Source organism: Pagrus pagrus (assembly GCF_965226575.1).
Source record: "Pagrus pagrus genome assembly, chromosome: 9".
NCBI classification, from domain to species: domain Eukaryota; kingdom Metazoa; phylum Chordata; class Actinopteri; order Spariformes; family Sparidae; genus Pagrus; species Pagrus pagrus.
The window spans coordinates 1,876,249-1,902,151 of NC_140193.1; the positions used below are offsets into that span (position 1 = coordinate 1,876,249).

Here is a 25,903-nt window from a genome sequence, read left to right on the forward strand (position 1 = left end):
GCCAATCACACGCCTGCTGCCTCTCTTAATCAAACTGAACAACTGCGAGCAGAATTAGCCGGTTAGCTGCTGTTAGCACGAGAAACAACTACAACACCAGAGTGAATCTGGTCTTTGACATCAGGCAGACTCAGTGTTTGTCGCTGTCACCTGTTGTTTCTGGACGCCATCTCCTCGCGGAGCTTCTTGATGTCGTTGCGACATTTCTCGATCTCCACCACCTTCATCCCCTCCACTGCAGACACACACACAACTCATCAACATCTGGTCCTGTCAGAGATGACACTGTCATGGCAGACAAAGTTTGAGGAGCACTGGCTTGAATGAACGAGGAGAGACTGAAGATAACGCAGCAGGAGGTGGAGACGGGGGCCGGCGGGTGGAGGAGGTGGCCGCCGGTCAGCTGTGTGTCGTCTGATTGGTCGCCTCAGCAGACCTCAGCTGCTGTCAGAACTTGGCGTCTCTCATCCGTCCTCCTCGTCCTCCTGAAACTGAGAAAAGGTCGCCCCCGACAACACTCCAGCTCCCACTAAAAACAGGTGACCATGGCGACCGAAGTGATGAGAGGATGGAGATCTGTGTGGGCGCCACGCGGTTGCCGTAGCGACCAGGTATCCAGGCAATTGGCATGCTTGTGTGAAGTGTCTGTGCGTCAGACTCAAACTACTACTGTACAGTGAATCTGCTGCAGGAGGCGAGCAGAGAAATCCTCACATCAGTGTTCAACAAGTGGACTCTGTCCTGGAGATAATCCAGTTTAGATCCACTGCAGGAGGCAAAATATAATCTGGATTATTAAAGTTACTGGAAATATATCTTCTAATATCATCATCTGAAGTCAGTGCACGATTCTTTTGGTCATGACACTGTGTTAATGTTTATTTTAGTGCTGAGAACAACAGCTGATTCATATTCTCACAGCAGAAAATCATGTCTGTGATGTTTTTTATCAGACTTTATTTTTAATACTGTGTCCTGTTGAGTTAGAAACTTTCTTCAAGGCTAAAAATGTACAATACAGAGCCGAGGTCCCGCCCCTTCCTGTTACCATCATGGACCTTATTACATAAAACCTTTGTCTGGTAGTGAACGAAGAGAGACAAATGATTTATTGATCCCCAACATCAGAACCAACACCAACATGGAGCCAACTGGGCTCAGAAAAGGCACAATTCAAACAGGATCAATAAATGATCTGTCTGTCTTCATCACTACCAGACAAACGTTTGATCAATAAGGTCCCGTGAGGAGAAACAGGAAGGAGAAAGAACAACATCCTTTTATTTAAAAAAAGTGTAATGAGCACAAATTATAATCTGCTGTAATCTGTAAAGTGTCAGCTGAGGTGAACGAGTCCTCAGAAAAAGAAATACCAGGATGAGAAAGTAAAACTATTTTTAAATGATTAAAGATGATTAAATTTACAGCTCACATTAAAATAAATAAGAAAAAAACTAAAATGTACAAAAAGGTCTTCCAGTTTTCAGTCTCTCAATTCACAACGGAGGCTTTTTAAATCATCCGCATAATAATTAAAGTGATAATTTATGAAACGTCCCGCCCGTCGCTGCGTTTCCTGTTTATTCAGCTCCAGTCGAGCAGCTTTGTCACAACCTGTTGATCCGTTCACCTTCACTTCGCTGCGAAAGAAAGCTGCACACAATGGAGTTGGGGAAATCGCCATGGTGACCGAAGCAAACTCGGGTCGTGTTGTCATGGCGACCGAAAGGGTCAGTGCACGAGGGGGCTATTATGAAACATGGAGACACACACACACACACAAACACACACACACACACACACACACGTAGTCAGAGAGGAACACACGGAGCTGCAACACGTTGGACACGATCTGGTGTTTGTTAACACACAGCGCACACACACACGTAGAAACACCTACACACACACACACACACACACGTAGAAACACCTACACACACACACACACACACACACACACACACACACACACACGTAGAAACACCAACACACACACACACACATGTAGAAACACCTTGACACACATCACATGTGCGTGGGCCCTATCACACCATGCATCACACCTACACATGGTGAGCTGTCACAGGAAACACCAGCGGTATGTCATGTCACATCACAATCCCCCAACAGACGGACCGACTAACGAGGCTCTTCATGCGTTCGTTCAGCTTCCTGTTGGTTCGTCTACAGAAGCCCGTTCAGACATTAACCTGCGTCTGACGGACCACCCGTGACCCTCTATATTCAGATAAAGTATTTGAGTATTTGCTGAATTTACAAGAAGGCCCAAATAATTAAGGATTTGCCAGTGACAGCGTTCCTTCTGACCCCAAATCTCTCAAAATGTAGCGATTAGCAGTCTGGAGACTTTCTCCAAGGAGTAGTCGATATTGGTTACTGTTACTGTGTTTGCTAAAATGTTTAGCGTCAATAAAATGTTGCCTTCTTTCATAAATTGAGTGTAAATGGTCAAACAGTGTGTTCAAACAGCTGCTAAATGCTGACAGGTCAAACGAGCTGTCGCTGAGACAAACAAACAAATTTCACAAGGAAAAAAATAACTAATTATATAAAATGTAATGCCGAATTTAGAAGAAGGCACCGGTGATTTAGAATTTGTCATTGTGTTTCATAATGTTTGAAACATTTCTCCTAATGCAACAACTCACTAAATTGAGTGATTTTTAAAGGGAGTCTGGTGACTTTCTCCAAGAAGTAGCCTATATTGGTAACTGTTTACTGTATTTGTAAAATTTAACATGTTTAACGTCAATAACATGTTTAAAAAAGGTTGAATCAGTTGAAGCAGCGTGTTCAAACAGCTACTAAATGACTAAAAGACAAACTTAAGCTGTGACAAACCAACGCTTTTAACAGGGACAGAAACAATGTATTGCGTTAAATGCCGAATTTACAAGAAGGCTCAACTAACTGAGAGACTGTCAGAGAAGGTGTTCCCCAAAGTTTAAAACGTTTCTCCTCACTGGTGAGGTTGTGGTTACTAGTTCAGTGGTTGATCAGTCTCCATGTTCAACTTGACCTTTATCTTGAATTACCAGGAAGGATGTAATGATTGCATAAACGATAACTGATTAAATGTTCCTGTGGGTGAACAGCTGAGAACACTGAGACCTACATTATAAAAAAAACAACAGTTTTATTGATCGTATTTTATAGCTGCCGTTTATCTCGACACAGCTGCAGTTTACTGAGGCCAACATGCCTTCAGACAGATCAGTGGTGAAGCAGCTCTGCAGCCTCAGAGGAACTTCCTCCTCACAGTTGATCAAACTACAGCTGATAAGGGTCAGCTGAGGAGGAGAGGGCGGCGGATCACGACCCGGGACGATGTTTTACAAGGTGGAAGGTGGCGACGACACATTCCTCTCTGTTCAGTTGCAGCTGGAGGTCATGAGCGTCTGCAGGTGGGTGAGCAGACCACATCACCTGCGCAGCTTTAATCTAATCAGCCCGATGCACTGTGACAGCGCGCTCTGAAGGTATGCAGCTATCTCTGACGGACACTCATCAGTCCGAGCAGCTCTTAATAAAAGACCTCCTCTGCAGGTCTAAAGAGTGAACGGTAATCTGATTACTGTTCCAGCTGATGACAGAGGTGACAATGGAGACAGACTTACGCTCGACTCTTTTCTCCAACATGGCGAGACGGTTGGTGACCTCGGTCTTCAGCTCGTTGATCTTGAACGCCCTGCAGACACAAAGGAAGAGACGAGTTAATAAAGACTGTAACAACAATAAACCATCTTGTCGACTCCCTGACGAAGGCTTGATGCTGCAACGCGTCACAGTTTGTCTTTACGGTTTAACTTTGTTTATTAAATCATTTAAAAGACACTGCCTCCGAGTTTTCTTCTGATTTTTACACGTACCTCTATCAGCTCCCATTCTTAAATGTTTTGTTCTTGTATATTTATTTCATGACAGTATATTCACCAGTTTTCTATAAAACGCCTCCATTCGTATTTTATTGAAATCTCTCTATAATGTGATATTTCTGTGTAAATGGTGAAATCAGTTCAAACAGCTGCTAAATGTTGGCAGGGAAGCAGACAGGCTGCTACAGCGACGCTGCGACAAACTGACTTTTTACAAGGAAACAAACAATTGAATATTTTGCATTTAATGCTGAATTTACAAGACGCATACATGATAAAGTATTTGTCAGAGAAAGTGTTTAACAGAGTTTATAAAGTTACTCAACAACTCTCAAAACTGAGCGTTTTTTTAAGGGAGTCTGGGGGACTTTCTCCAAGAACAACCCTTTACTGGTTTCTGTTAGCTGTATTTGTAAAATTTGACATGAAATGTTGTCTTCTTTCATATTTCTACACTAGCAGGAGCACATCAATGTCCCCTGGAGGATCAGTCAGTATTTCTGTGTTTTCCTGCACAAATAACAACAAAAACAAAGTAAAACATCTGCAATAGCCCAGAATTTCACCATCGGTGCATTCTGCACATTTTGCATCGTTTCCTTAATAATTAGCAAGTCGTTAAACACGATACACAGCAGCTTTTTTCTCATTTTTGAGTGAATTTGTGCACGGTCGCTGATATAAATCTATTTAAAAAAACAAAAACAAAAAATAAGGACAACAGAACTGATCAAACTATTATAGATTATTCATACGACAGATCATCGCTGTGCTGCTCGACTATATTTTTTAGGAATATTTGCAAACATACAAACTTTACTTTCAGTAAAATCCAACAGAACTGCATTCGAACATTAATTCATGAACAACATATTTAGGTCGTTTATGAAGTGATGAAAATATCTGCAGTTTCCTGGATTCACAGTCTCAAACTAAAATCACTGGACTGACAAACAATCAGTTGTTCTCCAGTCGTTAATAATAATCTGTCATATTAGTTTATGTAATTACTCTAATCAACTGCTGACACTTCACTTTATCAGAGCTCGTTATACAACTTCATATCTGACTATTCATGCGACAGTATAATCGTTTAGTCTAATGTCCTGCTGCTTTGTCCCCTTTGGACTCCTGCCCTGTAATGTCCTCCACACATCTGATATTATGTACCACTGCACCAGTTCACCCAGTTTATCTCCCAGTATACGATGACTCAAGGACAAAACTCCCACATACGAAGAAGCGGTCCTCAAAAAATACTTCAGAAAATCAGCTGCAAAAACAAGAAAATCGATGATCGTTAAGCTAAAAAACAAGGCTGTTGTTCAGCAAACGAGAAAAAAACTCAGGAATTATCGAGCTGATTGCAAAAGGGAACAAAAGTAAAAGAGAGAATAGAAGCTGGAGAAATGATTTACAGCAATTAACACACAAAAATGCGACGATATGCACGTTAAATCTGATCTCGTTAGCAGCTAACGAGTGAGGAACAAACAGTCGGCTGTCTTACCTTGAAAACTGCTCTGCCACTTGCGTCAGTACATTCTGAAAGAGTTCCTCTTTATCTGCAGAGAGAGCAGGCGGGGGGTGTGTTACATATACAGTACACACACACACACACACACACACTCACACACACACACACACACACACACACTGTCAACAGACTGCACACACACACAGATACAGAGGTGTGCACTGTAAACAGCTTGAATCCACCGAAGGAACGTTTTTCATTATAAACACAAAAGCAGCCAGAAGTGCGTGAACACACACACTCACACGCACACACACACACACAGACCTGTATACACACAGAGGTTACGTAAGCCAATCAGAGCGTCAGATGGCCAAAGCAACAGATGGCAGGAGAGCGAGAAGAGAGGAGATAAATAAAGCGAGCCCCCGTCCCTCCGCTCTCTGCGACGGATCGTCTGGATCTGAACCGGCTGACAGCTTGACGTGTTAACGAGACTCCTCTGACTGCATGGGAACACAAACAGAGCGCCGCCATTGGCTGAAAGCTCCACTGTTGTGGGCAAAGTTCACCGGCACGGGCCAATAAACTCGCAGCTATACGAGAAATTGTAAAGAGGAAAAAAAAAAAGGAAGACATCGAGGTTTGTACATTGTGTCGCTCACATTCCATCTGTGACGGGAGGTCAGAGGTCACCGCAGACTCTGTGATTAATTAAGCTGCTTCAGCTGGAGTGACTAAGAGACTGGATCGTCACTGACACTCAGATCTTTAAGGACTCACATGCATTTTACTGCATGTGCATGCAGGTTTAACTTAAAGAGGTTTAATTAACAGATTTAATGCTTTAATTACAATTTTAGATAGTTTCAAACAGGATCACATGCTGTCGTTTCTGGTCCCTTTCACCGCTCACATTGGCACCAAACTTGATTACACATGATTAGGCCGAAGATACAAATCTTAGATTCCTGCTGCAAAAAGAATGAATCCTCTCGCTGTTATAGTTTTCTTTATAGATCGATTAAAGGACCGATTTGTAAAAAAGTAGATTTTTGAGTCTCAATCCCAACTCGTCCAAAATCGTACGCTTTGTCCTACAATCGTCTTTCAGTTTTAGACGAGTTGGGAATAGATCAAACAGACGAGTCGTTTGCATAGTGGCTTGCGTCGCCTTTGTGTTTCTGCCTCCTCTCTGTTTTCTTGTTTCCTCTCTACCACTAACGTTATCTGCTTTCTTTATAAAGTTGCACAGGAAACACACCTCCAGGGTTCCCACTCCGGCACGAGTGCGTCCATACACGAACATGTTCCTTAATTCATTCATTTATAACCCCAATACCTCTTTCTCTGGTAAATTACAGTGTATTATCCAACATCAATAACTGAATAGCATGAACACCAGTAACGAAGGGCCGCTGGAAGTTTTGCTTTCACCAGAACAGTAAATATACAAAAGAAAAAATAAGACAAGTCTCTTAAAACCAACAACTCACTGGTTTCCTTTTAAGAAAAATCTACTATGCAGTATACGACTAATACTGTAATGTACTGTGTTGTTTGGGGGAGTTATAAATAATGTTTCACGATGACACAAGATCTTCCAGGACATTCTGCTTTTTCTCTCATTTTCCAGGTTTTCCAGGATGCTTGGGAACTCCTCCTCGTGTTTTGGATTTTCTGTTGTCGTAACAGCAGGTGAGCCGTGTGGGGAGGAAGCTCGTCGTGTAGCCGATCAAAACCAACGTACTTCGCAACAACCAGGTGCTCTGAGCTGGTACGAAACAGCAGCATACGTAGTCCTGCATTGAATACGCGAGGTGGCCTCACAGTCAGCGTGTTCACAGGAGGGACGTGACACCAGAGAGCGTCTCTCTCATGATTCACTCGTGTCAAACGTGCGATATAAACTCTCAGTCCGTCCTGGTCGCTGACTTGTTGTGGCGCTTCCACTTCTGTGATGTTAAGTCTCCATAAAACAGTTATATGGTTGGATGAGGTGCTCGTGAGATCAGGAGAGCTTTTTATAGATGTTTACCAAGTTCTGTGTGTGTGTGTGTGTGTGTGTGTGTGTGTGTGTGACAGAGAGAGTGTGTAGACCATGAAATAAAGTGTGTTCAGGTGGATTTCCCTTTGCCATATTTTTATCATAATGTCTGTTTTGCTGGTTGCAGCGATAATAAAGTTTTCTTAAGTTGGTTGTGAATTTAAAAGATTAATTTAAACCTGCCATGACAGCAGGAACAGCACAGCATTACATATCTTCACCTTTAACGTTGAACTTGTCGGCAAACAGTTTATCTGCAGTCCACCAGCTCCTATGTTCAGCAGCTAGTCTCTAAATGTGTCTGTCTGATGTTTGTAGTGTAAGTTTAGAGCTTTATCTCTGAAAATATAAACCCTTTTCCACTGGTCAAAAATCCCACTTAAACCTGCTAAGATTGGGCTTTTGTGCACAATGGGAACGTGTGAACTCTGCATTTACACCCGGGTCAGTTGACTCTGCAGTAGACCCGGGTTTTACTCACCTCGGCTCGGCTTTGATCTAAACGTAAGACCCGGGTGAAGACGTTAAATCCTGCTACGTGGAGTGATGGTGCGTTATCAAACATCTGGTGGTGGGACTATTGAGGATGTTTTATGATCTCCTATGAAAGCTGCTCAGAGGTGTTCTGAAGCCAAAAAAGCTCGACTTCCCAGCTATGAAAATACCTGGAGGGGATAAAATAATTTAATCGTGCGGCTCTTCTAGTCTTTCCAAACACATACCGGATGGACGCTTCTCTCACAATGGGTCTGCTGTTGTTTTCTCTTCTGTTACAACTGTTTCAGGGGCATTTGTGACGCGAAACACGACGCCTAAGATAAAAATCACAGACTTGCCTGCAGGAAGTGGGAATGGGGTCAATAGTTGATTTTCAGCGGGTTGACCCGGCTTTACAAACCTGTGTAGACCCGCTCATGTTGATGGAAAAACAACATATGAGAGCGCTGAGAGTGAAACAGAACAGAACTGGTGTGTCCGGACAGATAAACAATGAGCTGAAACTCACTAAAGCTCCATAAAGATAAGACGAGCTGCTGATTCACTCCTGGAGGTTCATCTCCACCAAAGACACCCGACACATCATCATAGCGTTCACATATTATTATAAAAATACTGATTATAGCTGCTTTAAAAACAGTAATTATATCTACATGTACATTCATTTAGCAGCTGGTGAAGGTGGAGATAATGTTGGGCTGCTCAATTTATTGGCTGATTTTTATTTTGCATTAATAATGTGAAACTGCAAAGTAATATGTGCATTACTTTACTGCTGCAGCTGGTAAAGCTTATGTTTGACTATGTATTAATACTGCAGATGAACCTGTTAATATCATAATGCATCATCAGGTATTCGTTGTATCTGCAAAGTAACTAAAGGTAGAGCCAACATGCAGTGTCGTCTCCTTAAAAACATACAGTGGTGTCACGTCTACAAATGTTGATGCGCCACAGTTTCCACCTCCCAACATGAAAGTCAGTCGGTTAATATGAACGTGATATGACACGTTTTGCAGCACATGACATGTGCAGAAAATATAACTGCTAAAAGTGTATCCTGGCAACTGGGCTGAAAGATGTGTCAACAAAACAAGAACACATTTACATTTATGAGCGCTTTTTTTTCTGCCTGTTAGCTCACGGATGAATCTTGTGAGTCAACGCAGCCGTATACATATTATAACTTAGCAGCAGCGTCTTTTAACATGCTGGGACAACCCTGACGTTATGCATCTTTCATTATACAGGGCAGTTTAATACTATGCCTGGAGAATAACAAGTCATCACGGCAACAATGACATTTTTTGATGCCTGTTTTCTCTACGCACTTTGATTTGATGTCATTTATTGTAATTTTATTTTCTTTCTTAGTGAGTATGTGTGTGTTTGTGTGTGTTTGTGTGTGTGTAAACTCACCTGCGAGCTGTCCTCCAATCATTGGCACCACTCTGTACGGTGACCTTCAACACACAGACACACAACACAGGTTAGTTGTGAGAGCAGAGGTGGTTCAACATCGTCCTCTAAACACACACGCTGTACTTTTCCTCCCACTTACTAATATCAGTGGGAAGACACACACACACACACACACAAACACACACACACACTCTCTTTACAAGGAAGATTAGCAACACTCAGATGATGTTTGTCAAATAAAAGGTTTCAGATTTTACCCTCAGATAAGATAACAAACGTGCACACACACCTATTTAAGTGTCCTCTCCAGTCAGTGTGTATGTGTGTCAGTGCATGTGTGTGGCGTGTGTTTAGTGTTGTGTCTAACGAGACCGGGTTAGTACTCGTCATTTATGTTCCTCCGGCTTTAAAGTGCTGTCAGGTTTCAGATTTCATGTTTTTTTAGCGACGCTGGGAGAAATCCTCCTTTTTGTTCTGGCCGAGGTGGAAAATTTGGACGACGCTGTACTGTTGGAGCCTCTCTGAGTGTCACCGAACAGCAGCTTTGGAAAATTCCAGTTGAATAATGAAACTGGATGTGACATCCCTGGATGAGATCGTGTTACAGCCTTAAAGCTGATCCAGAGAAGATTCAACCTGTCGTCTTCAACCGAGGCTGCAGCAGAGAATCAAACTGCAGCTTCAGATCTTAAATGCAGCTGATAACACTCATCTAAACATGAACAATAAGTGACTTATGACAAATGTACGCCCTGATTCACAATCTCATCTACCAGGAATACACAGCAGCTCTACTGTTTATTGAGGTCGGGTTTGGTAGCAATCGACTAGACTGTGGGATCATTCCAATTAGAGGGGATTCTTTGATTACATCAAAAGCACGTTGTCTCAGCATAGCAGGACTTATTTCGGAAGGAGACGACACACAATGTTTCTTGTGCGAGGGCAGAGGCATGTCTCTGTGGCGCAATCGGCCAGCGCGCTCGGCTGTTAACCGAGAGGATGGTGGTTCGAGCCCACCCAGGGACGAGGACTATTTGTTCCTGTCAAACTCCAGCACTCACCAACTATCCAAGCTTTGAAGGCAGGCAGGGCTCTTGTCAAAAGACCCAGTGCCACGAAGTCCCTTGACTTCACTAGAAATTCATGTGGCTCCAGAGGCCTGACAGGCCAAGGCTTTTCCACCACTACATGCCTGTCTAGAGCTGAAAACTTAGTTTGTCTAGTGGAGATCCGGTTTCATCCAATTGATCATATGAAGTTGATTATAAAGACCAAAAGTAATGGTGCCGTGGCTTAGTTGGTCAAAGTGCCTGTCTTGTAAACAGGAGATCCTGGGTTCAAATCCCAGCGGTGCCTTCCTTCTATTTCGTATATCGGCCCAGTATCCTGATTCCTGGGGATATTCTTTGACGGACTCTATTTCACATGGACGACTTGGTGTGATTTCATGGTTCATCCAAGACTCTGTGAGAAGATCAACACTGAGGGCGCTGTGGCTTAGTTGGTCAAAGTGCCTGTCTAGTAAACAGGAGATCCTGGGTTCAAATCCCAGCGGTGCCTTCATAGCTTTTTCAAAAAGGTTTGCCAAGGACTAAAACCACTTTTATCTCAGGCGCATTCAATGTGACTTCAAGCAAAACACAACCCATCAAGAATATCCTCTGGAAGAACACAGAAAGGAAAAACAGAGACATGTTTTATAAGAAAACAAACAGCTGTGTTGTGTCCTTGTCTTGGCAAGCACATTAACAGCTCAATGAAAGGTGAGGTTTGGTAGAAATCTACAAGACAATTCAATTGGAGGCGATTCTTTGATTACATCAAAAGTACATGTTGTCTGAGCACAGCAGAACCTATTTCAGGAGAAGACGACACACGATGGTTCAAGCGCAAGAACAAAAACATGTCTCTGTGGCGCAATCGGCCAGCGCGCTCGGCTGTTAACCGAGAGGATGGTGGTTCGAGCCCACCCAGGGACGAGGAGTCTTTGTTCCTGTCAAAATCTAGCCCTCACCAACTATCCAAACTTTGAAGGCAGGCAGGGCTCTTGTCAAAAGACCCAGTGCCACGAAGTCCCTTGACTTCACTAGAAATTCATGTGGCTCCTGACAGGCCAAGGCTTTTCCACCACTACATGCCTGTCTAGAGCTGAAAACTTAGTTTGTCAAGTGGAGATCCGGTTTCATCCAATTGATCATATGAAGTTGATTATAAAGACCAAAAGTGGTGGTGCCGTGGCTTAGTTGGTCAAAGTGCCTGTCTTGTAAACAGGAGATCCTGGGTTCAAATCCCAGCGGTGCCTTCCTTCTATTTCGTATATTGGCCCAGTATCCTGATTCCTGGGGATATTCTTTGACGGACTCTATTTCACATGGACGACTTGGTGTGATTTCATGGTTCATACAAGACTCTGTGAGAAGATCAGAAGTGAGGGCGCCGTGGCTTAGTTGGTCAAAGTGCCTGTCTAGTAAACAGGAGATCCTGGGTTCAAATCCCAGCGGTGCCTTCCTTCTATTTCGTATATCGGCCCAGTATCCTGATTCCTGGGGATATTCTTTGACGGACTCTATTTCACATGGACGACTTGGTGTGATTTCATGGTTCATACAAGACTCTGTGAGAAGATCAAAACTGAGGGCGCCGTGGCTTAGTTGGTCAAAGTGCCTGTCTAGTAAACAGGAGATCCTGGGTTCAAATCCCAGCGGTGCCTTCATGGCTTTTCCAAAAAGGTTTGCCGAGGACTAAAAGCACTTTTATCTCAAGTGCATTCAATGTGACTTCAAGCAAAACACAACCCATCAAGAATATCCTCTGGAAGAACACAGAAAGGAAAAACAGAGACATGTTTTATAAGAAAACAAACAGCTGTGTTGTGTCCTTGTCTTGGCAAGCACATTAACAGCTCAATGAAAGGTGAGGTTTGGTAGAAATCTACAAGACAATTCAATTGGAGGCGATTCTTTGATTACATCAAAAGTACATGTTGTCTGAGCACAGCAGAACCTATTTCAGGAGAAGACGACACACGATGGTTCAAGCGCAAGAAAAAAAACATGTCTCTGTGGCGCAATCGGCCAGCGCGCTCGGCTGTTAACCGAGAGGATGGTAGTTCGAGCCCACCCAGGGACGTGGAGTCTTTGCTCCTGTCAAAATCTAGCCCTCACCAACTATCTAAACTTTGAAGGCAGGCAGGGCTCTTGTCAAAAGACCCAGTGCCACGAAGTCCCTTGACTTCACTAGAAATTCATGTGGCTCCAGAGACCTGACAGGCCAAGGCTTTTCCACCACTACATGCCTGTCTAGAGCTGAAAACTTAGTTTGTCTAGTGGAGATCCGGTTTCATCCAATTGATCATATGAAGTTGATTGTAAGGATCAAAAGTAATGGCGCCGTGGCTTAGCTGGTCAAAGTGCCTGTCTTGTAAACAGGTGATCCTGGGTTCAAATCCCAGCGGTGCCTTCCTTCTATTTCATATATCGGCCCAGTATCCTGATTGCTGGGGATATTCTTTGACGGACTCTATTTCACATGGACGACTTGGTGTGATTTCATGGTTCATACAAGACTCTGTGAGAACATCAAAACTGAGGCCGCTGTGGCTTAGTTGGTTAAAGTGCCTGTCTAGTAAACAGGAGATCCTGGGTTCAAATCCCAGCGGTGCCTTCATAGCTTTTCCAAAAAGGTTTGCCGAGGACTAAAAGCACTTTTATCTCAAGTGCATTCAATGTGACTTCAAGCAAAACACAACCCATCAAGAATATCCTCTGGAAGAACACAGAAAGGAAAAACAGAGACATGTTTTATAAGAAAACAAACAGCTGTGTTGTGTCCTTGTCTTGGCAAGCACATTAACAGCTCAATGAAAGGTGAGGTTTGGTAGAAATCTACAAGACAATTCAATTGGAGGCGATTCTTTGATTACATCAAAAGTACATGTTGTCTGAGCACAGCAGAACCTATTTCAGGAGAAGATGACACACGATGGTTCAAGTGCAAGAACAAAAACATGTCTCTGTGGCGCAATCGGCCAGCGCGCTCGGCTGTTAACCGAGAGGATGGTGGTTCGAGCCCACCCAGGGACGAGGAGTCTTTGTTCCTGTCAAAATCTAGCCCTCACCAACTATCCAAACTTTGAAGGCAGGCAGGGCTCTTGTCAAAAGACCCAGTGCCACGAAGTCCCTTGACTTCACTAGAAATTCATGTGGCTCCTGACAGGCCAAGGCTTTTCCACCACTACATGCCTGTCTAGAGCTGAAAACTTAGTTTGTCAAGTGGAGATCCGGTTTCATCCAATTGATCATATGAAGTTGATTATAAAGACCAAAAGTGGTGGTGCCGTGGCTTAGTTGGTCAAAGTGCCTGTCTTGTAAACAGGAGATCCTGGGTTCAAATCCCAGCGGTGCCTTCCTTCTATTTCGTATATTGGCCCAGTATCCTGATTCCTGGGGATATTCTTTGACGGACTCTATTTCACATGGACGACTTGGTGTGATTTCATGGTTCATACAAGACTCTGTGAGAAGATCAAAACTGAGGGCGCCGTGGCTTAGTTGGTCAAAGTGCCTGTCTAGTAAACAGGAGATCCTGGGTTCAAATCCCAGCGGTGCCTTCCTTCTATTTCGTATATCGGCCCAGTATCCTGATTCCTGGGGATATTCTTTGACGGACTCTATTTCACATGGACGACTTGGTGTGATTTCATGGTTCATACAAGACTCTGTGAGAAGATCAGAAGTGAGGGCGCCGTGGCTTAGTTGGTCAAAGTGCCTGTCTAGTAAACAGGAGATCCTTGGTTCAAATCCCAGCGGTGCCTTCATGGCTTTTCCAAAAAGGTTTGCCGAGGACTAAAAGCACTTTTATCTCAAGTGCATTCAATGTGACTTCAAGCAAAACACAACCCATCAAGAATATCCTCTGGAAGAACACAGAAAGGAAAAACAGAGACATGTTTTATAAGAAAACAAACAGCTGTGTTGTGTCCTTGTCTTGGCAAGCACATTAACAGCTCAATGAAAGGTGAGATTTGGTAGAAATCTACAAGACAATTCAATTGGAGGCGATTCTTTGATTACATCAAAAGTACATGTTGTCTGAGCACAGCAGAACCTATTTCAGGAGAAGACGACACACGATGGTTCAAGTGCAAGTACAAAAACATGTCTCTGTGGCGCAATCGGCCAGCGCGCTCGGCTGTTAACCGAGAGGATGGTGGTTCGAGCCCACCCAGGGACGAGGAGTCTTTGTTCCTGTCAAAATCTAGCCCTCACCAACTATCCAAGCTTTGAAGGCAGGCAGGGCTCTTGTCAAAAGACCCAGTGCCACGAAGTCCCTTGACTTCACGAGAAAATCATGTGGCTCCAGAGGCCAGACAGGCCAAGGCTTTTCCACCACTACATGCCTGTCTAGAGCTGAAAACTTAGTTTGTCAAGTGGAGATCCGGTTTCATCCAATTGATCATATGAAGTTGATTATAAAGACCAGAAGTGGTGGTGCCGTGGCTTAGTTGGTCAAAGTGCCTGTCTTGTAAACAGGAGATCCTGGGTTCAAATCCCAGCGGTGCCTTCCTTCTATTTCGTATATTGGCCCAGTATCCTGATTCCTGGGGATATCCTGGGGATATTCTTTGACGGACTCTATTTCACATGGACGACTTGGTGTGATTTCATGGTTCATACAAGACTCTGTGAGAAGATCAAAACTGAGGGCGCCGTGGCTTAGTTGGTCAAAGTGCCTGTCTTGTAAACAGGAGATCCTGGGTTCAAATCCCAGCGGTGCCTTCCTTCTATTTCGTATATCGGCCCAGTATCCTGATTCCTGGGGATATTCTTTGACGGACTCTATTTCACATGGACGACTTGGTGTGATTTCATGGTTCATACAAGACTCTGTGAGAAGATCAAAACTGAGGGCGCCGTGGCTTAGTTGGTCAAAGTGCCTGTCTAGTAAACAGGAGATCCTGGGTTCAAATCCCAGCGGTGCCTTCCTTCTATTTCGTATATCGGCCCAGTATCCTGATTCCTGGGGATATTCTTTGACGGACTCTATTTCACATGGACGACTTGGTGTGATTTCATGGTTCATACAGGACTCTGTGAGAAGACCAAAACTGAGGGCGCTGTGGCTTAGTTGGTCAAAGTGCCTGTCTAGTAAACAGGAGATCCTGGGTTCAAATCCCAGCGGTGCCTTCATAGCTTTTTCAAAAAGGTTTGCCAAGGACTAAAACCACTTTTATCTCAGGCGCATTCAATGTGACTTCAAGCAAAACACAACCCATCAAGAATATCCTCTGGAAGAACACAGAAAGGAAAAACAGAGACATGTTTGATAAGAAAACAAACAGCTGTGTTGTGTCCTTGTCTTGGCAAGCACATTAACAGCTCAATGAAAGGTGAGGTTTGGTAGAAATCTACAAGACAATTCAATTGGAGGGGATTCTTTGATTACATCAAAAGTACATGTTGTCTGAGCACAGCAGAACCTATTTCAGGAGAAGACGACACACGATGGTTCAAGTGCAAGAACAAAAACATGTCTCTGTGGCGCAATCGGCCAGCGCGCTCGGCTGTTAACCGAGAGGATGGTGGTTCGAGCCCACCCAGGGACGATGACTCTTTGTTCCTGTCAAAATCTAGCCCTCACCAACTATCTAAACTTTGAAGGCAGGCAGGGCTCTTGTCAAAAGACCCAGTGCCACGAAGTCCCTGGACTTCACTAGAAATTCATGTGGCTCCAGAGGCCTGACAGGCCAAGGCTTTTCCACCACTACATGCCTGTCTAGAGCTGAAAACTTAGGTTGTCTAGTGGAGATCCGGTTTCATCCAATTGATCATATGAAGTTGATTGTAAGGATCAAAACTGGTGGTGCCGTGGCTTAGTTGGTCAAAGTGCCTGTCTTGTAAACAGGAGATCCAGGGTTCAAATCCCAGCGGTGCCTTCCTTCTATTTCGTATATCGGCCCAGTATCCTGATTCCTGGGGATATTCTTTGACGGACTCTATTTCACATGGACGACTTGGTGTGATTTCATGGTTCATGCAAGACTCTGTGAGAAGATCAAATCTGAGGGCGCTGTGGCTTAGTTGGTCAAAGTGCCTGTCTTGTAAACAGGAGATCCTGGGTTCAAATCCCAGCGGTGCCTTCCTTCTATTTCGTATATCGGCCCAGTATCCTGATTGCTGGGGATATTCTTTGACGGACTCTATTTCACATGGACGACTTGGTGTGATTTCATGGTTCATGCAAGACTCTGTGAGAGGATCAAAAATTAGGGCGCCGTGGCTTAGTTGGTCAAAGTGCCTGTCTAGTAAACAGGAGATCCTGGGTTCAAATCCCAGCGGTGCCTTCCTTCTACTTCGTATATCGGCCCAGTATCCTGATTCCTGGGGATATTCTTTGACGGACTCTATTTCACACGGACGACTTGGTGTGATTTCATGGTTCATCCAAGACTCTGTGAGAAGATCAAATCTGAGGGCGCTGTGGCTTAGTTGGTTAAAGTGCCTGTCTAGTAAACAGGAGATCCTGGGTTCAAATCCCAGCGGTGCCTTCATAGCTTTTTCAAAAAGGTTTGCCAAGGATTAAAACCACTTTTATCTCAAGTGCATTCAATGTGACTTCAAGCAAAACACAACCCATCAAGAATATCCTCTGGAAGAACACAGAAAGGAAAAACAGAGACATGTTTTATAAGAAAACAAACAGCTGTGTTGTGTCCTTGTCTTGGCAAGCACATTAACAGCTCAATGAAAGGTGAGGTTTGGTAGAAATCTACAAGACAATTCAATTGGAGGCGATTCTTTGATTACATCAAAAGTACATGTTGTCTGAGCACAGCAGAACCTATTTCAGGAGAAGATGACACACGATGGTTCAAGTGCAAGAACAAAAACATGTCTCTGTGGCGCAATCGGCCAGCGCGCTCGGCTGTTAACCGAGAGGATGGTGGTTCGAGCCCACCCAGGGACGAGGAGTCTTTGTTCCTGTCAAAATCTAGCCCTCACCAACTATCCAAACTTTGAAGGCAGGCAGGGCTCTTGTCAAAAGACCCAGTGCCACGAAGTCCCTTGACTTCACTAGAAATTCATGTGACAGGCCAAGGCTTTTCCACCACTACATGCCTGTCTAGAGCTGAAAAGTTAGTCTGTCAAGTGGTGATCTAGTTTCATCCAATTGATCATATGAAGTTGATTGTAAAGATCAAAAGTAATGGTGCCGTGGCTTAGTTGGTCAAAGTGCCTGTCTTGTAAACAGGAGATCCTGGGTTCAAATCCCAGCGGTGCCTTCCTTCTATTTTGTATATCGGCCCAGTATCCTGATTCCTGGGGATATTCTTTGACGGACTCTATTCCACAGGCACCCAACACCAGTCTGCATCCAATTGGTTCTGACCTTGATGATTTCTTTGTATCCCTGAACACATAATGAACCATCAGACCCCAAACATGAGTGATTTGGTGTGTTTCCATGGTTCACATAACACTCTGCGAGATGACTAAGAATGAAGGCGCCGTGGCTTAGTTGGTCAAAGTGCCTGTCTAGTAAACAGGAGATCCTGGGTTCAAATCCCAGCGGTGCCTTCCTTCTATTTCGTATAACGGCCCAGTATCCTGATTCCTGGCAATATTCTTTGACGGACCCTATTTCACATGGACGACGGACCACGGAAATGAAAAACAGAGACATGTTTGATAAGAAAACAAACAGCTGTGTTGTGTCCTTGTTTTGGCAAGCACATTAACAGCTCAATGAAAGGTGATTAGTTCTGACAGGTAGGTTTGGTAGAAAATCTACAGGACAGTTAAATTGGAGGGCACTTATTGATTACATCAAAAGCACATTTTGTCTGAGCACAGCAGAACCTATTTCAGGAGAAGACGACACACGATGGTTCAAGTGCAACAACAAAAACATGTCTCTGTGGCGCAATCGGCCAGCGCGCTCGGCTGTTAACCGAGAGGATGGTGGTTCGAGCCCACCCAGGGACGATGACTCCTTCTTCCTGTCAAAATCCAGGGCTCACCAGCCATCTTGCGTACGTTGTTTGTCCAGCCTGCACCCTATCTTGTCCATTTCTTTTTCCTGTGACCAGACATTAACAGCCTTAAATATATTAAGGATTAATGTTAATTTGCTTTAGAAGGAGAATTTTTTCCTCTTAAAACATAAAACCTCGTGTTTTTATCTTTTTCACTCATTAATTTGCATTCATCTCTTCTAAAGGCTCAGAGCGACGTCCAAACAAGCAGTTTAAGTGCCTCAGCTGCTCAGCGGGTAAATCAGTGACGAGCTGCACTTCTTAAAGTTCAGCACATGGTAAATGTTTAGTGTGCTCCACAGTTAAACACCGCTGAGATGGTGTTTAAGGACGTGCACATTCTGTAAACACAGTTAGAAACACGCAGGAGAATCAAAAAGAAATGTCACAGTGTCTATTTCTGGTTCTCTGCCCTTTCCTAGTTTTTAACACAGCTGTCAGTGGGATCAAGCAGGTGAGATGTGTCCATAAAATGTAAAACACCAGCAGGAAAATGAGCTCATTGTCAGGAATCCTCTCTGTGGGAAACAACGGCTGCTGTTACATCAGTCACATCTTGTGCAAATGAAGTTTGTTGACTGCTGTTTCCCAGAAAAAGGTAATGAAACAGTGGAGCAAGTCAATAACTTCTGTCACGCTTTTTCATTTCCCTTTTTTCTGATCTGAGCATAAAATCGAAGTATGAGAAAACAAACTGTTATTTGTTTTTTGGTACCAGATTCATAAAGGAATAACGAAATAACAAATGATTTTTTCATTTTCCGATTCTGGTTTCCCAAATGAATATCAGAAGAATGAATGAAAGCAGTCTGACTACGCGTGAATTAAAATGGTCCAGGTAGAGCTGCACAACTGACTGACATATATTATCGAAGTGGCAATATGTTCAAGTTTCTGATGAAGGTAAAATGTGACAAACATCATTATAATGTGGAGCTGCAGACGTCCTGATCCACGAATCTTCTTCTCCAGATGTAAGAAAACATGTTTGTTTGGTTCAGACCACATCAGATGTCACATGATCAGGATTTTAATAGTTTCTTCAGTAAACTCAGTTACAGTTTGTGTGTGTGTGCAGATTGTTCACGGCAGCGTCATGTTAGCGGCGGGGGAGGAAGGAGGAGGTGACGCTGTGATTTACAGTCAATCAGCGGATGTGTCTTTCAATCAAGCGGCAGCTGCTGGACTGAACAAATGTTCTGTCAAACAATCAATGAATCAATACAGACATCAGCGTGGTGGGGGTTTCACGTACCTCTCTGTGTTGTGTGGCATGGTGGGGTCGATGGACACCATGGCGCCGGACGAATCCAGCAGGGACAGATTAGTGTTCCTGCACCAACACAGAAACACACAGGCAACGTTTTTATGAATAATTACCTGTCTTAGTGCTGCATTTATTGTTAAAAAGTCAACCGTAAAGCTATAAAAAGCATAATCTGCTCAGTCGTTTGGTGTTTCAGATGCTTCTCTATCACTCTGCAGCTCCACCTCTTCTCCACCTCCCTGCCTGTAAATGAAGGACTCTCCACATTCAGATTATACAACACAATAAATCGTGACTAACAGGAGGTCATGTCAACCTGAGCTCTAAAACAAACAGCAGAGGAGTCACTGGGAGTTACCTACACTGAAGATATGATTCAGGCGGTGACTACTGTGTGAAAACATCATTAAATCTACAGAAACACTGTTTTCTGGACTGTGTTGATGAAGTAATGAAGCTGAAAGTGAATTAACAGAGTGTTTTACCTCGGCACACCCAGGGCTGTACAGAAGAGCTCTTTAATGTCACACGGGCTGCAGAATCTGCTGAACACCACCTGAGAGACAACAACACGCACTCATTTAAAATGTTAAATCCACAGACAGTAGCAGGCGTCTCAAACTCGACCAGCTGGACGAGGACGGGTCCACGCCGGGTCCCTGTCCGGTCCCTGCTCTGCTTTGTTTGGCCTCTGCATGTCTGAAATTCTTCTTCTCATTGATTTGATGTGTTTGTCTTTCTGTACGTCCGTCACATATTTCAGGCACCGATCGTCTTCACACCTGTCGGGTGTTTTGTAGGTCGGGGACCGTCAGTAAACACCACGCTGTTACTACATCACAAATAAAAGCCCTGCGTTCAAAATCTGGCTGAACATGAACTCAGGTACTGTCCTTCAGTCGCTACAATTTTGAGTTGACTGTACTTTATTTGAGTATTCACATTTCTGCTACTTTATACTTCCACACAAGTTGATGTTAAAGTCATGTTCATTACAGATTTATTGCTCTATAAGTAGATTTTTTAAAAATTCCATAAAAAGCTCAAATCAAATTGTTTTCAGCAAACTCTTCCCAACAAGCAAAACAAATCCAAAAGACGTCTCAGCGTCTTTGCCGACGTTGAAAAGACGTCCAGTGGAGCCAGAATAAACGTTTTTAGACGTCCGAGTGACGCCCTCACAGGGTGAGACGTCTTTTCAACTTCAATCACAGACGTCTGAAGAAATTCTTGTGCTTCAAAATTAAAGTTGTTATGAAGGTTTTATTCTACTTCATGCAGCAAAAGCTACAGAGTTGATGCAAACCTCAAGCCTCAGACTCAGTAGACTGCATGAAGCGAGCTCTTTACCAGGAGAGCTAGTCATCAGGTTTATTAAATACTGTAGCATGTTTGTTCATCCAGCCTTCATCAGGTCGGCTGATGTTCGAAGGTTAAAACGACCAAACCTGGTATTTAATGAAGCCGGTGAATAGCTCTCCTGGTAAAGAGGACGCCTCATGCAGCCACTGAGGTCGAGGCTCGAGGTTTGAATCCTCTCTGTAGGAGTAACATTTGGCCGTCATTACAACTTTAATTTTGAACCACAAGAAGTTTGTCAGACATCTGTGACTGAAGATGAAAAGATGTCTAACATTACATTGTAAAAACTTCAATATTGAACCCTGTAAGGACGTCACTCGTGCATCACCAGTGAACGTTGAAGAGACGTCTAAAAAACTTTCACTCCAGACGTCCTTTGGATGTGTTTCTGCTCAGTGGGAAGGACGTGCATTGTCGAGTTTGAAGTTGTTTGGATAAAAAAAGGTAAAGGTACAGTTTGTACCTCCAATATGGCTGCCACACAGACGCATAGCTTCGACATACAACAGCCACTCAGGTGTCATTTGTTCTTGACAACCATTCATCTGAGTGACTTCACACCTGTCAGGTGTTTTGCTGAGGACTGTGTCAAATGTGACGTTGTTGAGAACAAACTGTTCATGGGAGTGAGTAATAACGGGGGCTCGGCCGTCCAAACTTAGCGTTGTCTGTGTTACTTCCAGGTACAGTTAAAAAAACTGAGCGACACAAGCAGCAGAGAGGTTCAATAAGAAAACAAAACAAAATGACAGTGGAACAAACCATAAAACAAACAATAGAACAGGCTAAAAACAATAAAACAAGGAGCGGCTTCTTCATATTAGGCTTTAAAAAACAGTGTTTTTGGGGGCCGCCCTTAACAAAATTAATTAAATGCCTCATAATTATTCATTTAATTCAGTTTATATTTTAGCTTCGTACACAGGTGGTCCGTCACGTACTTCTAAGAAAAGTATCGCTAATGTTGTGTAATGTGTGAACATGATTAAATAAATATAGAAACATTGAAGGAAAGCTTGAGATGTGTCAAAGATTTTAAAATGTATGTCAAACATTATTTGTCGGCCTTTCCTCCACATAGAGTCAATAAAAAGGTTCCTGGGTGTCGAGAGTAAAACAATAAATGTGAGTGGAACAAACAAACAATAAAACAAACAGTAAAACAGACACTTTTCTGTCTCACCGCTCTCTGGAGTGAAAGCATGACTCTGCTTTTTTATTCTTCTGAGCTGCATCACGTTTTAAATAACGCAGGACTTTCATCGTCTCCTGCTGCATGAGAACGATCACACGGGAGAACATCTGAGCTGAACTCGACTACATTTAATTTGGTGCATTTTAAATCGTCGACTTTTCCCCACTTGTGCCGATGTTTACAACATGTTTTGGTATTTCTAATTAAAGCCCAGCAGACTAACAGATCCTCTCCTTCCTCCGCTGACTTCAGTGTCTGGATGTGAAACTGGAGCAGTGGCTGACGGGGGAGCAGCTCTGAGTCTGAACGTCGGAGGCTTCCCACGCTCCGGGCTCGTCTCCTGATCAGAGATCGTGCTCGTCGCAGCAGAGGCTGTAAATATTTGGTGTTTTTCGTCTTCATAAACAAGGTCAAGCGGCGTCGTTGAACGTGACAAACGATTCGTGCCACGCCTCGGCGCTCAGAGAGGGATGACCCACATAGATAACCGAGGCATCTGCATGTGACGGCATCAAACAGCCAAGTGGCAGCAAGAGGTGACACGGGGGAGGCCGGCCGCGAGGGGGAGGAGGGTTTTAACGAGGAGGGCGGAGGAAGGGGGTGATTGTGGAGGAGGAGCGAGGTCAGAGAGCACTTCAGAGGTCTGTCGGTGGCAGCCGGTGACAGGTGGAGGAGACAGGGAGAGGTGGAGGAGGAGGAGGAGGAGGAGGACGAGACAGGGAGAGGTGGACGAGGAGGAGGAGACAGGGAGAGGTGGAGGAGACAGGGAGAGGTGGAGGAGGAGGAGGAGGACGAGACAGGGAGAGGTGGAGGTGGAGGAGGAGACAGGGAGAGGTGGAGGAGGAGGTGGAGGAGGAGGAGACAGGGAGAGGTGGAGGAGACAGGGAGAGGTGGAGGAGGAGGAGGAGGAGGAGGAGACAGGGAGAAGTGGAGGTGGAGGTGGAGGAGACAGGGAGAGGTGGAGGTGGAGGAGACAGGGAGAGGAGGAGGAGGAGGTGGAGGAGACAGGGAGAGGAGGTGGAGGAGACAGGGAGAAGTGGAGGTGGAGGTGGAGGAGACAGGGAGAGGTGGAGGAGGAGGAGGAGGAGGAGACAGGGAGAGGTGGAGGAGGAGGAGGAGGAGGAGACAGGGAGAAGTGGAGGAGGAGGTGGAGGAGACAGGGAGAGGAGGTGGAGGAGACAGGGAGAAGTGGAGGAGGAGGAGGAGGAGGAGACAGGGAGAAGTGGAGGAGGAGGTGGAGGAGACAGGGAGAGGAGGTGGAGGAGACAGGGAGAAGTGGAGGAGGAGGAGGAGGAGGAGACAGGGAGAAGTGGAGGAGGAGGTGGAGGAGACAGGGAGAGGAGGAGGTGGAGGTGGAGGAGACAGGGAGAGGTGGAGGAGGAGGAGGAGGAGGAGACAGGGAGAAGTGGAGGAGGAGGTGGAGGAGACAGGGAGAGGAGGTGGAGGAGACAGGGAGAGGTGGAGGAGGAGGAGGTGGAGGAGACAGGGAGAGGAGGTGGAGGAGACAGGGAGAAGTGGAGGAGGAGGAGGAGGAGACAGGGAGAGGTGGAGGAGGAGGTGGAGGAGACAGGGAGAGGAGGAGGAGAAAGGGAGAGGTGGAGGAGGAGGAGGAGGAGACAGGGAGAGGTGGAGGAGGAGGTGGAGGTGGAGGAGACAGGGAGAGGTGGAGGTGGAGGAGACAGGGAGAGGTGGAGGAGGAGGTGGAGGAGACAGGGAGAGGTGGAGGAGGAGGAGGAGGAGACAGGGAGAGGTGGAGGAGACAGGGAGAGGTGGAGGAGGAGGAGGAGGAGGAGACAGGGAGAAGTGGAGGTGGAGGAGGAGGAGGAGACAGGGAGAAGTGGAGGTGGAGGTGGAGGAGACAGGGAGAGGTGGAGGTGGAGGTGGAGGAGACAGGGAGAGGAGGAGGAGGAGGTGGAGGAGACAGGGAGAGGAGGTGGAGGAGACAGGGAGAAGTGGAGGTGGAGGTGGAGGAGACAGGGAGAGGTGGAGGTGGAGGTGGAGGAGACAGGGAGAGGTGGAGGAGGAGGAGGAGGAGGAGACAGGGAGAAGTGGAGGAGGAGGTGGAGGAGGAGACAGGGAGAAGTGGAGGAGGAGGTGGAGGAGACAGGGAGAAGTGGAGGAGGAGGAGGAGGAGACAGGGAGAGGTGGAGGAGGAGGTGGAGGAGACAGGGAGAGGTGGAGGAGGAGGTGGAGGAGACAGGGAGAGGAGGTGGAGGAGACAGGGAGAAGTGGAGGAGGAGGAGGAGGAGGAGACAGGGAGAAGTGGAGGAGGAGGTGGAGGAGACAGGGAGAGGAGGTGGAGGAGACAGGGAGAAGTGGAGGAGGAGGAGGAGGAGACAGGGAGAGGTGGAGGAGGAGGTGGAGGAGACAGGGAGAGGAGGAGGAGAAAGGGAGAGGTGGAGGAGGAGGAGGAGGAGGAGACAGGGAGAGGTGGAGGAGGAGGTGGAGGTGGAGGAGACAGGGAGAGGTGGAGGAGGAGGTGGAGGAGACAGGGAGAGGAGGAGGAGAAAGGGAGAGGTGGAAGAGGAGGTGGAGGAGACAGGAAGAGGTGGAGGAGGAGGAGGAGGAGACAGGGAGAGGTGGAGGAGACAGGGAGAGGAGGAGGAGGAGGTGGAGGAGACAGGAAGAGGTGGAGGAGGAGGAGGAGGAGACAGGGAGAGGTGGAGGTGGAGGTGGAGGCTTATTTCATTGAGCTGTGAGATCAACATCCTTCCTCTCAAACACAAACTTCCTCGTCTTCTGGTCCCACGTCTCATTTCAAATTAAAGCTGTATATGTATATTTCATTTGACTGCCAGTTATTTATATATTTATGCTTTAGCTGCTCTTGAAATCTGCCTAATGCGTCGTAAACGTGTCATTTACTGTCGATTCCAGGCCAAAACACAGAATCTCCTTTAAAAAACAACAGAAAGAAGAAGAGATAAAAACACCTCGTGATTCAAGACAAACTGAAGAGCTTCACAGGAACCGAAGAGAGAAAAACACACGACGTGAAGCAGAGACGGAGCTGGACGCAGACGAGCGAGCGGCAGCAGAGACTCCTGCAGGACAAAATGAGAGAAACTGATGAGAAAAGCTGAACATGTTTGTGTTTGTGAGCTCCGACTCTGCTCGACAACAACGAGTCTGTTTGAAACCAAAACATTATCCTGTCTCCGCCGTATAAACCACTGCTACATACATTCATCTTCTTGTTTTAAGAAGCTGATTTGAATTACAAACCCACTTTATCATGATGCTCCACTGCTGCTGCTGCTGCTGCTGCATCATCATCACCAGGATCCCACAGCGTGAACCAGCCACTCTGTCCACTGTTATTCAAATCAAACAAGACGCCGTACGAGCATCTGAATGGGCTGAACGAAGAGGACGCGGAACAAAAGGTGACTGCAGAGCTCACGATGCTGAAATAACACGTCTTTGTTCCTCACGAGGAGAAGAGCTGAATATTCAGCACGTTTAAAACAACTGCAGCTGCACATAAACACACGTTTATGTTTTACATCTGTCCGATATCAAATTCATTTATTTAACCTTTCATTATGTCGCGCTGACCTCAAGCTGATCTCACATTCAAACCTGAATCCACGTGGTCGTGTCTCTTACACAGCAGAGCAACAAGTGACCTGATCCTCCCAACAAACAGCTCAATATTATCGACGGACAATACAGAAGAAGATCAGGCTGCTGCTGAGATAC

At 45.3% G+C, this 25,903-nt stretch overlaps 1 protein-coding gene across 3 annotated transcripts in view; it reads right to left on the reverse strand.

Moving 5' to 3' along the window:
• pde9aa (phosphodiesterase 9aa) overlaps positions 1-25,903 on the reverse strand; it is a 39,937-nt gene that overhangs the window by 7,844 nt on the left and 6,190 nt on the right. For 2 of the 3 annotated variants that reach the window (XM_084361125.1, XM_084361124.1), the window contains exons 2-7: positions 20,130-20,200; positions 19,633-19,710; positions 9,338-9,381; positions 5,407-5,461; positions 3,639-3,709; positions 151-235 (exon numbers count right to left, since the gene is read on the reverse strand). In XM_084361125.1, coding sequence (XP_084217251.1) covers positions 151-235; positions 3,639-3,709; positions 5,407-5,461; positions 9,338-9,381; positions 19,633-19,710; positions 20,130-20,200 — 404 coding nt within the window. Of the gene's footprint in view, positions 1-150; positions 236-3,638; positions 3,710-5,406; positions 5,462-5,700; positions 5,846-9,337; positions 9,382-19,632; positions 19,711-20,129; positions 20,201-25,903 lie in introns of those variants that run through there. The other variant, XM_084361126.1, reaches the window with a different exon arrangement.